At 37.8% G+C, this 18,789-nt stretch overlaps 2 protein-coding genes and 2 pseudogenes across 2 annotated transcripts; 1 reads left to right on the plus strand and 3 right to left on the minus strand.

The window, feature by feature from the left end:
- The first annotated feature begins 280 nt into the window (after positions 1-280).
- LOC137708615 (clathrin light chain 1-like) lies at positions 281-2,786 on the plus strand (annotated as a pseudogene).
- Positions 2,787-3,086: 300 nt separating this feature from the next.
- On the minus strand, positions 3,087-4,676 carry LOC137708613 (UPF0481 protein At3g47200-like). The gene has a single exon (XM_068447732.1). The coding sequence runs from the start codon at positions 4,659-4,661 to the stop codon at positions 3,252-3,254; it is 1,410 nt and encodes a 469-aa protein (XP_068303833.1). The 5' UTR covers positions 4,662-4,676; the 3' UTR covers positions 3,087-3,251.
- Positions 4,677-7,751: 3,075 nt separating this feature from the next.
- Positions 7,752-9,656, minus strand: LOC137708819 (UPF0481 protein At3g47200-like). The gene has a single exon (XM_068447970.1). It carries the CDS (start codon positions 9,327-9,329, stop codon positions 7,935-7,937), a length of 1,395 nt encoding a protein of 464 aa, XP_068304071.1. The 5' UTR covers positions 9,330-9,656; the 3' UTR covers positions 7,752-7,934.
- Positions 9,657-17,173: 7,517 nt separating this feature from the next.
- Positions 17,174-18,130, minus strand: LOC137707788 (uncharacterized; annotated as a pseudogene).
- Positions 18,131-18,789: the final 659 nt, after the last annotated feature.

An 18,789-nucleotide genomic window follows, 5' to 3' on the forward strand; every position in this document is an offset into this window, starting at 1 on the left:
TTGAAAACTAAATGACATGAAAGTTGATAATTGATTTATTACTTAAACGTTGATAAACGTGCTTATTTCTATTAGTGACACATCATTTAATTTGCAAATTTAATCTTCAAATTTAGTCTCCTTAACATTTAAATTTATGAATAAAACCTTTAAGAATGATTGAGTATATAAACACATATCAATAAATGATAAGCGCTATAGAAATCAGACACAAAATAAGCGCAAAAGATTTAAACTTGTACGCCCTCATATTATCGATGATCCACTGCCACGCGCTCTCTCTCGATCGAAACACGCCGATCTGGCTTAATCAAAACAAGCTTAAGGCCATAACTCCAATTACTTAACCTCTAATTCTCATTTTTAAACTACGAAAACACCATTTTCCCTCTGAACCATGTCGTCCTTCGACTCCTTCGCCAACGACGCCGAATCCGACGACCCCCACCGCCACTCCCCCACCGGCCAGCCCTTCGACGACGATGCCTACATGGGCTAAGACCCCGGCCCCCCTTCCCTAGACTACGACTCGTCGTTCAACCCTCCCACCCACAACGGCGACTTGTCCTCCTAAGCCGTCAACCCTCCCCCTGCCCCCCACTCTGATTTCCAGGACGAGTCATTCTCCCCGGTGGCGACAACAACCACAACAATTGATCAGCAGCAGCAGTCCCCCAAGGTGTACGGCTTTGGCATTTCCACCTCTAACCCGGAATTCGTGTCACCCTTGATTCGGCGGTGCCCGAGGACAACGGCGTCGGAATTGGCGGTGGTGGGGATGATGGTGACGGGGGCATTTTCGACGCCAGTGAGTCGGTGCTGCCTCCGCCCGAAGAGATGCGGGAGGAAGGCTTTGCTCACCGTGAGTGGCGTCGGTGAGCTCATATCCTAACTTGTTGGTTTGATCATATAATTATTAAAAATTCCAATTTTGAACGGAAGCTGTTTGCTTGCAAAAACAGAGCTTAATTGTAACCATGACATTAATTATTTGATTAAGCTGGATTTAAAAGCTGTTTTATGATTAATAATGTTGTGCATGCATGGGATTAAGGGGCTTATTTGTTTGGGGTCTGAATTAATGATATTGAGCTTTGTCCCTGTATTTGGCGAGTGGGATATGCGGGTAAATCGTATTTACTGTGAATTTGTGTGTGTGTGTGTGTGTGTAAATTCGAAATGGGTAACTTTGATTTATTTGCTTGCAAAATGAGCTCAGATCTTGACCAGATCATTGCATATGTGCGAATTCGTCTTTCCTTTTTTGATTGTTTACGTTAGCTGATTCCGACCGTTGGTATACGAACTATTGGCAGGTAACAGACCATCATTTAAGATGGATTACAATGACTCCTCTGGTCTTTAAAAGGAACCTAATATTCACTTCTGGTTCACTCGATAGAAAGTAGATGTTGTTGAATTGCCAATGGATTCCGTGTTTGCTGGGTATATTGCTTCTTTCAGGAATAATGGGTTCCAAGTGCTAGCGTTTCCCAGATTCCATTCCATTGTACTATCGTGCTAGGCTATGCAACATTTTTATACTAATTTTTTCGATTGCGATTTCCCAATCCTGTAGATTTTCGTACCTTTATGGTTAAACCAACGTTGGAGTTCCTTGAATGGTTGGCCGAGAGCCTGAGAACATAGTGAAATCCTGGGTCTCTGCATTATTGGTTTTGCTTGTTAGATGGTTAACCAAATGAGATAATGAAAGCATGTTGGTTTTGCTTCTCATAGTTATTTTAAACAAATGAGTTCAGAAATCACATCTTTTCTTTCCCATTGTTTTCCCCTGCACTGATAAGGGCATTGAAAATATTTTGATTTGACCTGTTGGCGTCAATACTTGCAGCCGAAATGTCATTCATCTAGAGGAAAAGGAAAAAAGAGAAAGGGAGATGCGGAACCAACTTATTGACGAAGCTGAAGAATTTAAGCGGGCCTTCTATGAGAAATGGAAGCTCAATTGTGAAACTAACAAAGCTTACAACAGAGAAAGGAAGAAGGTTGTAATTCTAAAACGCATCATGTTGTTCAACATCTTCCGCAGTCCTAATTCTCTCACCCTCCCTCCCTCTGCCTTGCTTGCTTGTACGTGCATTCTACAATCACCATCGGTGCTTCATATCTATGGCGTGAATTTGACTTTCCATGCAGCTGTACCTGGCCAACCAAGAGAAGTTCCACAAAGAAGCTGACAAATGATTCCTCGTGAGGTTCCTAATATTGAGAAGAAGAAAGGGAAGAAAGATCCTGACAAGCAGCCCTCAATTGTTTTCATGCAGGGCCCAAAACCTGGTAAACCGACTGATATTTCAAGGATGCGGTAGATTTTTCTGAAGTTGAAACAGAACCCTCCGCCACACATGATGCCGCCCCCACCTGCCAAAGATGGCAAGGATGCAAAGGGAGAAAAAGAAGGAAAGGATGCAAAGGATTCAAAGGATGGAAAGGATACAAAAGATGCAAAAGGAGAAAAGGAGGAAAGGATGCAAAGGAAGGAAAGGATGCGAAGAATGGAAAAATTAATACACCAACCGCAGCTGGAGCTGCTGCTGCAAGTGCACCTGTTTCATCAAAACCAGAGGCTCCTGCTGAACCACAAGGTGAGCAACATTCGGAAACCACGCTAACTCCTGCAGAGTAATGATCCTTCATATTTTTTATTTTTTTTTATTTTTTTGTCCTTTACATTATCTTCGAGTCTAATGCTTAGAAATTTACTATGAAGAAGAAGAATAAACACAATCAGTCTGCAGAATGGAATGTACAGACTGCAGAGTTTTCTTCCAAACTTCCTCTAGGGTTTTGCAGGCTTTGCTTCGTAAGCAAAACCACCTTCACCGAATTCAATGCTATTGCATTTATTCTTTGAATAACGTATCTTTGACGGTACAAATTTCATAATCGAAATCGTTCAATTTCTTAATCTTCATTTGACGATTACTCCTAACAAAAAATCATTTCAATCGGAGATTATTTAGTAAATGTATAGAACAAATCAACGTTATAGATACCAAGTAATATATTTATGATAAACTGCTGAATGATGATAAAAAAAAAAAATACCAAATAGTTTTACACATTATCCAGAAGTTGAAAACAATAAATGGCAAGGCAGTTCCAAACTGTATGACTGTCACACAAAATCAATTACAGCACTGCTTTATTTCATAACTTTGCCTGCAGTCACGCAAGTCTTGTTGAATTTTTTGTCCTCGGACGAATATTGACCGATTGGAAGGTTACTACTTGTAGTAGGCGAGAACACTATATAGGGTCTGCATGGCGGTAAGAATGAGAATAATGATGACCGCATTTGAGACTGACCAGATTGACGATGGATTGTATAGATAATCCCTTTTGATCCCTGCAAGCCAACGCCTTAGCCGACGATCTTCCTTATAGCCATACACGTCCAAGGAGAGTAGAGAGTAAACGAACGGGATGGATGCAGTGTCATTGCAAAGCCTATTGAACAAAGAAACAGTGTCCTCCTTGGTCAGGTCGGTTTCTACAATACCTTTCCGAAGGAGAGAGTCTAAATCTTTGGTAGACTTGATAAGCTGATTCACCAACATGGCATAAGACAAAATGTAATGGGGCTTCATTGAACACCGTTCGTAGGCTATGAGGTTTCTGAAGAGAGATTCTGTGTGGGCTAAAATTATCATGCGTGGAATTTCCATCACTCCATTTTTCACGTTGAAGGTTATGCCCAACAGCTCTGTCCTTTCGGGTGCAAGTTGAAATTTGACCCCAATCTCCTCAAGATGTGTCACTGAGGGAATGGGATCCCAAAAGCTATAAGGAAGGTCCTTATTCCTCGATAATGATCCAACAAGCAAATCTCTTGTAATGTTAAGTAAATGTCTGAATTGCCATGTCTCCCTTTCATTATCCATAATTTCTAAAATAATGTAAATCTGGATAGGCCACTTACCCGTAACTTTGCCAATTAAGGCCGGAGTTTGTAGATGTAGAGAATTCTCTCCTGATTCTTTTGTGAGGTTGAATAAACAGTCGAGAACTTTCCACGGAAGCTGGTTTTCAAGCAGGAACAAGTCGTTTTTAACTATCGACAACATCCCTTTCATACTGAAAACATCATGATCTCTGGAAATCGGATTCCTTTTGCGGATAAGTTCTAAAATAAAGCAACCATCGACCACCATCATTTCTACAAACTGATCGCTACTCAGATGATCACCAAGCTTTTCGTCATAGCAGTTACGAAGAAACTCTTCTTTGCTTCTAATTTCCTTGACAAACTTCACCAAACTGGTGTCTGGAGTCGGTTTGCGTTTGAGGAGGCATTGCAAATTCCATAGTTTAACTTGTTCCATGGCTTCGAACTTTTTTCCTCCGTGGTGATAGGGCCCGATTGGAACCACCTGTGGGACAAAAGCATTTTCATTGTCCCTGACAAGTTTATTAGGGACTCTGAATATGCAAGTAGGATCTGGTTTTGGAAATTCCTGGGGAAGCTTTTTTTCTATGAGGGTTTCTAATAATTCGTCTTTGTTTGTTTCATTTCCGCTCAAAGTTTGGTTACCCACATCACTTATTTCTGTCGCACATCTCTTCCCCTCCTCCCTTACTTGAATTATGGAGTGATCTCTGTTTGCACTATTGCTCTCCCCAACTAAATCTGTCATCGGCAACTCTTTCCAACTTCAGATTGACTCACCTAATCAAGCATTATATATTAACAAGAACAAAAATTACAAATAATGTCAATACGTTAATTAATTAAACTACCAAATTTATTATTGGAACCATACAGAAATTTTATAACGTCAGGTTTATTTCATGTATTTATTGAATAAATAGTAATTCACTCAGTATAGAACATGGATTATACTAATGTCTCTTGATTAATATTCCTTTTTTAAATATTGGAAAATAAATTAAAAGATATAGAGTATGCCAAGTAGGATGGGCTTGCCTTAACCTCCAAACATTCACCCTAACTCTAGCAAGACCACTAAGGTGGTCTGAAATTCATTAATTCTACTAGATATGAACCTAAACGAGTTTTATTTGATATGTATGATTTTCCAACATATACTACAATTAAAACTAGAAAAAGCAGAAATTTCATTATGATAATAGATATGAACCTAAACGAGTTTTATTTGATGCGTATGATTTTCCAACATATACTACAATTAAAAATAGAAATAGCAAAAATTTTATTATGATAATACCTAGATCTAAAACGAGGAAGAATAATGCTAAGTAGATTAAATTTGTAAACTAAACAATGTATCACCAATAAGAAATAAGCACCTTAATCTACATTTGAGTTATAATCTAATCATTAACTTTCATGTCATGTAATTTACAAAATGTAATATTCCTAACATTTGTAGACAGTAGGTAGGAAAATTTACCTGAATGAGAAATTTACGAGGTCGAATGAGGAATCCTTCGCGGCCCCTCCCTCCCTCAGAGCATACATAAATCTATATTTCTAGTTCCAGACTCATTTATAATGTGAGAATGAAACACTCTCTCGACACTCAAAGTAGATTCCCTTGCAAGTCTTTTTACACTATTCCATTTAATAATCGTCTTTCTATTATTCCCCTCACAATAAAAGGGAATTAAAAAAAGCTCTAAGTCGCATACTCTCGTCTCTCTCACATAACTCACACTTTTGCCCTTTTGATTTCCTTTTTTTTTTTTTTTCTTCTTCTTCTCTTGCTATTTGTCTGATCGTTCAGATGATTTTTATTTAATTGCTTGCGAAATGAAATTAGGCTTCAACCTATCATTGCGTTAGAGCAACTCTACTCTTTCAACAGCAAAACCAAATAAAAAAAAAAAGCAACTCCACTATTTAGAACGATAATTGCTCACATAATTAGACAATGAATAATTATTACTTAATAAATAGTAATTATTTAAATGCATCTTCACTCTTTAAAATAATTTGCTCGTATAGTAGTATTAAAAAATTAATAAAAATATTTGCGTTATTATAATTTGTTTTTTTTTTTTTTTTTTTATTCTTTCTTCTCTCTTTTTTCTTTATTCCTGTCTCTGGAAACCTCTCCTCCGTTTCTCCCTTTTGTCATCCGTCCCCATTCCGATCCCTCCCGAGTAGCAATCCTCCGAATTTTTAATAAACCCCATCACAATCCTCCATATTCCAAAACCACTCGACTGCTCAAGCTTAGTGAAGCTGAAACGCCAACCTTGGGCTTCTTCCCGACGACTGAAGCGCCCTCAAAGGATCCGTCAATGGAAGAAGACGCCGGCGGCGATTCCATCATGTTCTTCGCCTTGCTCGAGCCCATCGCCTCCTCCTCTCCTTCCGTCTTCGACATCTCCGCCTCCTTCCCTCCTCCTGTCTTCGATATATGGTTCCCATAAAACTATTTAACGCGCAGCTGTTAGCATGACGTCATATAGACTCTGGCGCAGGGTCTGGCATCAATTGCCTGACCGCTTAGTCCGGCAATGTTGGGTGCACGTTTTGCCCGACTTTTTTCAATGAGCTGGAGCTTTTTATTCTGAACTTTGGGCAAAAACAGAGCTTAATTTTAACAACCATGGCATTAATTATTTGATTAAGTTAGATTTAAAAGCCGTTTTAACCATGACATTAATTATTTGATTAAGTTGGATTTAAAAGCTGTTATATGATTAATAATGTTGTGCATGCATGGGATTAAGGGGCCTAATAACATCTTTTTTTAATTTGATTTCTGTGTTCATTACCATTTGTTCTACATCTTCCGCAGTCCTAATTCTCTCACCCTCCTTCCCTCTCCCTTGCTCGCTTGTACATGCATTCTACGATCACCATCAATGCTTCGTATCTACGACTTGAATTTGACTTTCTGTGCAGCTGTACCTGGCCAACCAAGTGAAGTTCCACAAAGAAGCTGACAAATGATTCCTCGTGAGGTTCCTAATATTGAGAAGAAGAGAGGGTAGAAAGATCCTGACAAGCAGCCCCCAATTGTTTTCACCAGGGCCTAAAACCTGGTAAACCGACTGATCTTTCAAGGATGCTGTAGATTTTCCTTAAGTTGAAACAGAACCCTCCGCCACACATGATGCCGCCTCCACCTGACGAAGATGGCAAGGATTCAAAGGGAGAAAAAGAAAGAAAGGATGCAAAGGATTCAAAGGATGGAAAGGTAACAAAAGATGCAAAAGGAGAAAAGGAGGAAAGGATGCGAAGAATGGAAAATTAATTCACCAACCCAGCTGGAGCTGCAGCTGCAAGTGCACCTGTTTCATCAAAACCAGAGGCTCCTGCTGACCCAGAGGGTGAGCAACATTCGGAAACCATGCCAACTCCTGCAGAGTAATGATCCTTCATTTTTTTTTTTTTTTTTTTTTTTTTTTTTGTTCTTTACATTATCTTTGAGTCTAATGCTTAGAAATTTACTATGAAGAATAAACACAATCAGTCTGCCGAGTGGAATGTAGAGAATGCAGAGTTTTCTTCCAAACTTCCTCTAGGTTTTGCAGGCTTTGCTGCATAAGCAAAACCACCACCATCGAATTCATTGCTATCACATTTATTTTTTGAATAACGTATCTTTGACCGCAAAAAATTTCATAATTAGAATCGTTCAATTTCGTAATCTTCATTTGAAGATTTCCTACAACAAAAAAATCATTTCAATCGGAGATTATTTAGTAAATGTATAGAACAAATCACATTATAGATAACAAGTAATATATTCATGCTAAACTGTTGAATGATGATAAAAAATATAAATAAATAAATAAAATCCAACTAACTATATAAATTATCCAAAAGTTGAAAACAATAAATAGCAAGGTAGTTCCAAACTCTATGACTGCCACACACAATCAATTACAGCACTGCTTTAGTTCATAAATTTGCCTGCAGTCACGCAAGTCTGAGTTTTTTGTCCTCCAACGAACATTGATCAATTGGAAGGTTACGACTGCTTGTAGTAGGCGAGAACACCATATACGGTCTGTAGGGCAGTAAGAATGAGAGCAAGGATTACCGCATTTGAGAAAAGTGACATGACTGACTGTGGATTGCATAGATAATCCCTTTTGATCCCTGCAAGCCAACGCCTTAGCCAACGATCTCGATTGTAGCGATACACGTCCAAGGTGAGTCGAGAGTAAACGATCGGGATGGATGTAGTGTCATTGCAGAGCCTATTGAACAAAGAAACAGTGTCCTCCTTGCTCAAGTAGGTTACTACAATTCCTTTCTGAAAGAGAGAGTCCAAATCCTCGGTAGACTTGATAAGCTGATTCAGCAGCGTGGCATAAGACAAAATGTAATTGGGCTTCCTTGAACACCGCTCGTAGGCTATGAGGTTTCTCAAGACACATTCTGTGTTGGCTCCAATTCTCATGAGTGGAATTTCCATCACTCCATTTTGCGAGTCGAAGGTTATGCCCAACAGCTCTGTCTTAGAGGATGCAGGTTGAAATTTGACTCCACTCTCCTCAAGATGTGTCACTGAGGGAATAGGAGTCCAATGTTTATAAAGACTGTCCCTATTCCTCGAAAATGATCCAACAAGCAAATCTCTTGCATTGTCAAGTAAATGTCTGAATTGCCATGTCTGAATTGAGTGCTTGTGGATCGTCCGATTATGCATAACTTCGGCAATTAATACCGAAGTTAGAAAATGTAGAGAATTCTCTTTTGAAGTTGTTGTGAGGTTGAATAAACAGTCGACAACATTCCACGGAAGCTGGTTTTCAAGCAGGAACAAGTCGTTTTTAACCATCGACAACATCTCTGGCATACTGAGAACATCACGATATCTGGAAATCGGATTACTTCGGCGGATAAACTCTAACAGAAAGCAACCATCGACCACCATCATTTCTACAAACTGATCGCTACTCAGATGATTACCCAACTTTACGTCATAGCAGTTACGAAGAAACTCTTCTCTGCTTCTAATTTCTTTGACAAACTTCACCAAACTGGTGTCTGGAGTTGGTTCGCGTTTAAGGAGGCATTGCAAATTCCATAGCTTAATTTGTTCCATGGCTTCGAACTTTTTTCCTCCGTGGTGATACGGCCCGATTGGAACCACTTGTGGGACAAAAGCATTTTCACTGTCCCTGCCAAGTTTATTTGGGACTATGAATATGCAAGTAGGATCTGCTTCTGGAAATTCCTGGGGAAGCTTTTTCTCTATGAGGGACGCTAATAATTCGTCTTTATTTGTTTCATTTCTGCTCAAGGTTTGGTTACCCACACCACTTAGTTCTATCTCACATCTCTCTCCCTCGTCTCTTGCTTGAATTACGGACTGATCTCTACTTGCACTATTGCTGCTCTCAGCTAAGCCTGTCATCGTCAACCCTTTTCAACTCCAAATGTGACTCCCTAATCAAATATTATATATTAACAAGAACAAAAATTACAAATAGTGTCAATACGTTAATTAATTAAACTAGCAAATTTATTATTGAAACCATACGGAAATTTTATAACGTCAGGTTTATTTAATGTATTTAGGCTAAATAGCCAAAATGGTTCCTAACATATACATAACACATCACTTTGGTCTCTGATATTAAAAATCAATAGAAATGGTCTCCGAGATTGTCCAACATCCATCATTTTGGTCATTCCGTTAAAAACTCTTTGGGCAATTTTCAAAGTTTCGTAACTCAATCGTTTCTTAACCAAATTAGACCCATAATATATCAAAATGAAGATAGGAAAGTGTAGAACAAGATTATACATATTTAGAAGCCCAATAGTTGCAGATATAGTCGGAAAATAGCCTCAAAGTCGACTAGTTTGCGAAAAAACTGGAAAACTAGTCGGAAATTGGGTAAATTTTAAACGTTCATAACTTCTTCAATACTCAACGAAATCAAGTGATTCAAAAACAAAAATCATAATTATTGACAAGATAAAGAGAATGGTACTTTTCTCGACGGCTAACTCGCCATGGTTTGGCCGGAAAACGGTTCGAAAGCGGCTAACTCGAAAATGGTTAGCCACTTTTGAGCCGTTTTCACGTCAAAATGCGGTGAATTAGCTATCAAGAAAGGTACCATTCTCTTCATCTCATCAAGAAGTATGATTTTCGTTTTTGAATCACTTGATTTTGTTGAGTATTGAAGAAGTTATGAACGTTTAAAGTTTACACAATTTCCGGCGAGTTCTCTAGTTTTTACGCGGACCAGTCAATTTTGAGGCTATTTTCTGGCCATCTCCGGCAAACATTGGACTTCCAAGTAGGTATAATCTTATTCTACACTTTCCTATCTTCATTTTGATATATTATGAAACAATTAAGTTACGAAGCTTTGAAAATTGTCTAAAGAGCTTTTAACGGAATGATCAAAATGATGGATGATGGACAATCTCATGGATCATTTCTATTGATTTTCAAGCTCAGGGACTAAAGTGATGTGTTATGCATATCTCAGTGACCATTTTGGCTATTTAACCATGTATTTATTGAATAAATGGTAATTCACTTAGTATGGAACATGGATTATACTAATGACCCTTGAGTAATATTCCTTTTTTTTTTTAATTATTGGAAAATAAATTAAAAGATATAGAACATGTCAATGAGGATGGGTTTGGCTTAACCTCGAAGCCTCCATCCGTCAAACAAATCTCTCCCTACCAGTTCGATTCTTGCAAGGTGTAGGTGAGAGAACTACGTCGATTTGATTTTATTTCTAGCACAAAGTATGTAATTAATTTAATTGGGTAAGTTGCAACCAAATCCTAAAAGTAGTGATGTTTGTGCTCGCGAACAAAGAAGTTTCGTAAGAATGAAACAATGATCTAAAATTCTTTAATTCGACTAAATCATGACCTAACCGAGTTCCATTTAATATACACGATTTTCCAACATATACTATAATGGAAAATAGAAAAAAGCAGAAATTTCATACTAATAATGCCTCTAGATTTATATTTATAGGCAGTTGGTAGGAAAACTTACCAGGATGAACCAAGAGATTATAGATTCAGGTTGAGAAACTTATGAGATCGAATGAAGAATCGTTCGGCCCCCCTCCCTCCCACAGAGCATACACAGATCTGCACTTCTAGTTCCACTCGTATATACTGCGACTGTCTGCCACTGTCAGCCCTAAGTCAATTGACTTGCAAGTCCTTTAACACTGTATCTTCTTTTATCTTCACTTTTTTGCCCTTTTCACTTCTTTGTCCTTTTCTTCTATTGGTATTTTGTCTGTTCTATCTAGTTTTCATTTAATTGCTTGTGAAATGGGCTTCGGTTTTCACCGTTTCATTGCGTTGTGAGAAATTTTATTCAAAATCAGAGATTTTATCTTATGAAATTTAAGTTAAAATTAATAAATTTTTTAACGATATATTTTTATGAAGGAGTTGAGGGAATAAATTGTATCGATTTCATCATCTATAAGATTTAAACCTAAAATATCTTACGTCCAAGTGAATATAATAAAGTGTAGACCCTGTTCTAGTTTCTAAAGGTGATGTTTGGTTTGCGATCGAGGTCGCGTTGCAAATTTCATAGTTTTATTTGTGAATTTTCTCCTGCATTATGTGAAAGAGTTGAGGAAATAAATTGTATTGATAGATTTTAGGTTTGATTTTCGCCAAAAGCGAATTTAAATGACATTATTGCTAGCTTATTGTGAGACTAATCTCACTCCTTTTCTCTTAATGTAAATAATATCGTTAAAAAATAAAAAAATAAAAACCCTTCATCCGTGAAGGTCAAACTTAAAATATCTTATTTACAAAATGAAAGACAAAAAAATATAAACCCTTCTCTAGTTTCTAGAGGCGACTTTTCGATTATATCGAGTCGATAACTTAGTTTGTTCCATAATACAAATAGTTTTCATTGTTTGGTTTCAATACAAAAAGCAAATCATGGCAAGGCATGTTCAAATTCCAATCATGGTAGTTATGGAGTAATATTAGTTAAGACAATTTTGAAGTGCCACTTAATAATACGGTATTGATATGAGAGATGTTAAAAGGATTCTTTCAAAAGTGAGATTCTCCGATATCTCACATCTTAACGTCAATTCGCATGCCAACAGTATAAAATAATGTGCCAAAAATATAAGGTGCCGGAGAGTCCATAAAGAGTCACACTTTTGAAAGAGCCTCTTAATCTTTTTCGTAATAATATTTATCTTCAATTATAAGTAAAAGAATTCTAATTTTAAATCTTCAACCCTTACTATAAATAACAAATTCAATCCAATTATTTTTCTCTATATTTTATTGTAAATATATTGTTATATAAAAATAAAATAAAATAAAAGGACAAGTTGAGAATTGGTCGGTTTCCATTAACATTTAGGACATGATCCCTCATTTCACAATCTTGAGATGACCCCTCACATGGTCCCTCAATGTCGATTTTTTGTTTGGTCAATCTCAATGTCGATTGTTTTTGCATAAAAGTTATTAGTCTTTATGGACGTGCTTACGAACGTGCAAAAGGTATTTTTTGAATTACAGCATACTATACACAACTTACACATTTTAAATATATTTATATGCTTAAATTGACAAAAGAAAAGTCAAATATTTGAAGTAAATGAATAATCTTAGATCATGCTAAGCTCACCCCCTCCCCTTTAGTGTGACAGCCCGTCCCGAATTATTCGTACCGTAGGTGTGAAATGACGATTTTGCCCTTGGTAGTTATTTGTCATTTTGGGGTGATTGTTTTGTGGTCTTGTTGGTTGCATTTGGACCACACACTCTCATCCTCATCTCCTTCCCCATGTATCCCTCTTTGTCTCGAACTCCCTCTCTCTCTCTTATTCTCCCTTTGTACGAACGAGACCCAAATCCCTTGCAAACGTCACAGATCGAAGTGGAAATTAATACCTTTGTATTCGTGAGGACCATACGAGTCCAACCATACCAATTTCAAGTAAGGAATCCTTCGATTTCACATCGAACCAGGAATCTCAGATTTGGTCACTGTTCATGCACACGTGAAATGTTGTTTTTCAGGGAATTTGAAGCTTATAGGAAGCTTAGTGAGGTCCTTAGGAAGCTCGGGTGGTTCGTTGGAAGGAATTAGATGTCGGGATCGTGAGTTGCAAGTTTGGCCGATTTTTCTTGAATTTCTCCGACGACATCTCGTGATCTTTGGGGCTTTAGACAGGTAAGGAAATGTTCTACAAGTTATTAGCTTCATTTTGGTGCAAATTTCATAGAAATTGGTGAAGAAACGTGTGAGAACGAAGGGTTTGAAGTTTTTCAAGGTTTCCGGCGACCGGCGTCTCGCCGGAGAAAATGACGAAATATTCCGTCAGTTTGGATGAAATATTCTGACACAATCGGTCATATTTAACGGAATCCGTTAGGGTTTAACGGAATATTCCTGACGGCGTTAACTGACGCCGTCAGTGTGACTGGCACGTGGCCGCGCGTGGGGGGCATGTAGGTCCGTGCACTCGCCGGCGCGTGGGGTCTCGAAAAATTATTTTTAAAATATGGGGATGTTCGTGAGGTTGAGTAGATCACGTTGGTATATCCAAACATCCTATTAAAGCATTGTATAAGAAGTTATTACCTAGTTTTGGTTATGTGCTTTAAATTGACGTTTTTATAGTTGTTTCGCATATAGGTGAGACCTATCCTGAGGAAGAGGGCAGTCACTCCAGGTAAGGGGGTTACGGCCCTTCCACATACTAGTGAGTGGGCTTTTGATTTTCCGTATATACCTATATACTTATGCTTTTCCCAGAAAATGAAATGGAATGTTTATATGTTTTAAATGTCATGCATAGCGTTTGCCTATTTATTTATGCATTAGTAGTTGCATATATGTATGTTTAGTGCTGCGGACGCACAGGTAAGTACCAGGTAAGTTTATGGTTTATGATTGTGAATTAGTGGTTATGTGAGATGCATAGAGAGCTCATAACCTGCACCCTCGATGTTAGTGCTCATGCCCAGAGTAGGGCACAGTCCTTTACGTGATGTTCACCTCCCGCACCACACGCTCATCTTGGATCCAAGTTAGGTACACAGTCATGTCATACAAACCACTTTAGGTGGTTCCGACTCATAGATGACCCGCGATTATTCGCCTAGTCTTCACGTGATCGTAGCACTTAAGCGTATTTATTTACACTCCATCCTGTTGTACAGACCACTTTAGGTGGTTCTAACTCGTGTGTAGGTATAGTTAGTGAGTTGGGGATTTGAGCTCTAGATTCAGCCGTACAGGTCATGTTAGGTGACTCCGGCTGACATGTTATTTGCATTAATTGACATTACATGGGTTACTTACATTTTATGTGGAGGCATTCGACATAGCATATTTCTGAACATGTTTTTGATATATGTGTATGTTCTATTTTCTAGGAAACTATACAAGTTTTACGGCGAGGGGTTAGAAATTTTGTTAATGAAATGATTTTGAAAAACTTGTTTTTGCCCACTCACACTTTCTGTTTTGCGCCCCTCCAGGTTCTAGTTAGAAGTAGCTTTGGTGGTTCACGAAGACTTAATGGTGGCTCTGACAGAACATCACAAATGTAGGATCACCTTTGGGTGTTGTGTAATTAGTATTCGTTCTCCTGGACTACACTTAGGTTTTCTGTGCTCTGATTATTGCCTATCACACTTTCACTTGCACTTGTGTGTTACTTTAACTAGTTTATTTAGTAGTTTGATTTTTATTTATTCGTACTTTTATTATTATCTATTGCTTCCGCACTGTGCATATGACTACGTCACCCTCACGTGACGACCAGCACGCCTTGATTCCAGTCAGGATGTGTCACTTAGTGTAGATAATATCATTTGTTTCAAAAAAAAAAAAAAAATAATCATTTGAGTCTTTGACAACTAATTTAATCACATTATTATCCACGTGCGAAAGACTTTTTTTATAACCAGCATTACACACCTCTTAAGATGTTTTGAACGTGTTTAAAAATAGAGAAAATAATATTTAATGAACAACTGATTGAATCATATTATTGCTAGCCTATTGTGATGTACTAATTATTAAAATAAAAAATAAAAAAATAAAAAGTTGTACAAAAAAATTAATTGTTGCTACATTTGATGCATTATTTTGAGTTGCTTTTGAAGTTTTTTATTTGAGGGCATTTTTGTCCCCTTATTTTCAGTGAAGCTTGTGACACCCAAAAACACTATTTATTGGGGGCATTGGCTTTATATATAAAGATTATGTACACAAAGTTCAGTGGCTTTTGGTGTCAAATTTTCAATATTCTAGGTAATGGACTTTCAGATATTAAGGTACGTAGGAAAAACCCAAAAAAAGAAAAATAAAGAGTAGTGCTACATTATACCTCACTTAAATTATTTTTTAATAAAGATAGAGCCACTAACACATGTAAATCTTATTTCTGTTAAAAATATGATACAAATGTGGTAAGCGTAAAATTTAAGAAAAAATAATTGCAGAAAGTTAGAAAAAATTAAAAAAAATGAACCTCATGAGCATTACAAATGCATGTAATTCTGGATTTGAAAATATAAAAATCAGTGTTTGTGAGTTTAAATCTTCTACACCCATGTTGTGTGTGGTCTCTATTGTTAATTAACATGCGTTAAATTTATGAATAAATTTTTAAGGAGGGTTAAATTTATAAACACGTACCAATAAATGATATAAACAATAAAGATATCGCACACAAAATAAGCATTATAACTTGTACTCCCTATTGCACCAACAATTATGCTTCCCTCACACGAAAGCAATTGAGGGAGAGAGACTCTCATATGATCATCCACTGCCACGGGCTCTGTTTCTCGATCCAAACACGCCGATCTCACTTATTAATCAAAGCAAGCTTAAGGCTATACCTAATAGTTTTACAAATTATTCAAAAGTTGAAAAGAATAAATGGCAAGATAGTTCCAAACTGTATGATTGTTACACATAATCAATTACAGCACTGCTTTATTTCATAGCCTTACCTGCAGTCACGAAAGTCTTGTTGAGTTTTATGTCCTCCGGCGAGCATTGACCGATTGGAAGATTACTGCTTGTAGTAGGCGAGAACACTATAAAGGGCCTGCGTGGCGGTAAGAATGAGAATAATGATGACCGCATTTGAAACTGACCAGATTGACGATGGATAATCCCTTTTGATCCATGCAAGCCAATGCCTTAGCTAACAATCTTCATAGTATTCTTACACGTCCCAGGGGAGTCGAGAGTAAACGAACGAGATGGATGCAGTGTCATTGGAAAGGCTATTGAACAAACAAACAGTGTCCTCCTTGCTCAACTCGTTTCGTACAATTCGTTTCTAAATGAGAGAGTCTAAATCTTTGGTAGACTTGATAAGCTAATTGAACAGCATGGCATAAGACAAAATGTAATGGGGCTTAATTGAACACCGTTCGTAGGCGATGAGGTTTCTAAAGACACATTCTGCGTTGGCTCCAACTGTCACATGTGGAATTTTCATCATTTCATTTTCCCTGTTAAAGGTTATGCACAACAGCTCTGTCCCCCAGGATGCAAGTTGTGTAGGAGTTTTGAGACCCTTCTTGTCCCACATCAGGTAATAGTGGTTTTTCACTAGCTTTTATGTAGGCTTATTCCTTCTTTTTAGTAATTAGAACTTGGACCATTTGGAATGAGGTTTGAGGTTTGGGCCACTAATTGTGTGAATTAGGCTTGATGATTATACTATAATATTAATATTAATTAATCAAGACAAGGGCCTTGGAATTAAAATTAATCTGATCAATTAGTTTTAATTTCGAATTAAGTTTTTAATTAAATTAATTAAAAACGTTTTGATTAATAGATACAACTCTTTGGAAAGAGTTGTATAGTTTCAGATACATCCAAAAGGTGTTTGAAGAGATATGAAAGAGCCTATATAACTGGAGTCCTCAGTTCCATCAAAGATTATCTTTTCTTCCTTTTTGTCTTCCATACAAAATTTCCAGAGAGTAAACACACAAAGCAATTCGCTAGAGTTCTATAATCCAGTGCGGGTAGTAGAATTAGGTAGTTGTATCCTAGTCGAGCAGATGTTGTAGAACCACAAGCACATGAGTGGGACGGAAATACTGTTCGAAAGACATAGCGTTTGCGCTAGCCTCTACCTTCAATTCATTCAAATTAGTATCATTTTAATTTTTTGTAATTATTGTGTAATTGCATTTTATATTGCAAGTATTTTTGAATAATAAAATATAAGTATTTCAGTTCTGTATTTCTATTATTTTATTGTTTCTAAATTGTTCTCCAACAAGTTGAAATTTGACTCCAAACTCCTCAAGATGTGTCACTGAGGGAATAGGAGTCCAATGTTCATAAAGACTGTCCTTATTCCTCGATACTGATCCAACAAGCAAATCCTTTGCATTGTTAAGTAGATGTCTAAATTTCCATGTCTCCCTTTCATTATCTATAAATTCTAAAAAGGATCTTTGATCGTCCAAGTATGCATAATTTCGAAACATAATAGCGAAGTTCGCGGATGTAGAGAAGTATCTTCTGATTCTTTTGCAGGTTGAATAAACAGTCGAGAACTTTCCATGGAAGCTGGTTTTCAAGCAGCAACAAGTCATTTTTAACTATCGAATACACCTCTGGCATACTGAAAACGTCATGATATCTAGAAATCGGATTCATTCCGCGGGTAAGTTCTAAGAGAAAGCAACCATCGACCACCATCATTTCTACAAACTGATCGCTACTCAGATGATCATCGAACTTTTCGTCATAGCAGTTAGGAAGAAACTCTTCTCTGCTTCTGATTTCTTTGACAAACATCACCAAACTGGTGTCTGGAGTTGGTTTGCGTTTGAGGAGACATTGCAAATTCCATAGCTTATATTCTTCCATGGCTTGGAACCTTTCTCCTCCGTTGTGATACGGCCCGATTGAAACCACTCGTGGAACAAAAGCATTTTCATTGTCCCTCCCAAGTTTATTAAGGACTTTGAATATGCAAGTAGAATCTGTTTCTGGAAATTCCTGGGGAAGCTTTTTTTCTATGAGGGACGCTAATAATTCGTCTTCATCTCTTTCGTTTCCGCTCAAAGTTTGGTTACCCACATCACTTATTTCTAACTCACATCTTTCTCCCTCCTCTCTTACTTGAATTACGGAGTGATCTCTGTTTGCATATTGCTCTCCTCAGCTGAGTCTGTCATCGTCAACTCTTTCCAACTCCAAATGTGACTTATCTAATCAAGTATTATAATATTGTTGTCCCTAAAAGCTACAAGACCTACGTGGTGCATAGGCCGAGTAACTAATAGGCTAACTAAGTCCTTCGGTTGAATGCGGGGCGTGCCAACTCGTCGGCCGAGGAGTAAAATTCGTTGTTGTCGCGTTGAGAGCGTTGCTGACTTCTTAATCTTGCGACTGCGACCGCGGAATGAACACTCTCGGTCTTTAGGTTCTAGAGCCTAAAGACGAGGCTGCTAGTTCTGCGAAGTTCACAAATCGTCAGTGCCTGATTCGGTCACCGTGATTATGTTCATAAGAGTATAAGCACATCGAACCAACATTAAACTATACAGACACAAATACTCAAAGGTGATGTACATCTTGATGGTGAACGTGGTTCGGCCGTCAGAATGCTGAACTCTGAAACTTACTTGTGAATACCCAATCATAAAATCACTCGGCGTACGATACGCCGAATGTCGTAGCTCGTAACACCTTACTTCGCCGAGAAGGCTGATAAGATGACCCCTGCCAATAAGGATTCGAAAACCCTCCTCGGCCGAGACTTGGATAGGTAACCAGTCGGCCTCGACGCATTGCTGTTTATCCAAACTGAAGATGCTCCTTGGTCGGCTGATTC

The sequence above is a fragment of the Pyrus communis genome, chromosome 11, assembly GCF_963583255.1.
Source record: "Pyrus communis chromosome 11, drPyrComm1.1, whole genome shotgun sequence".
Lineage (NCBI taxonomy): Eukaryota > Viridiplantae > Streptophyta > Magnoliopsida > Rosales > Rosaceae > Pyrus > Pyrus communis.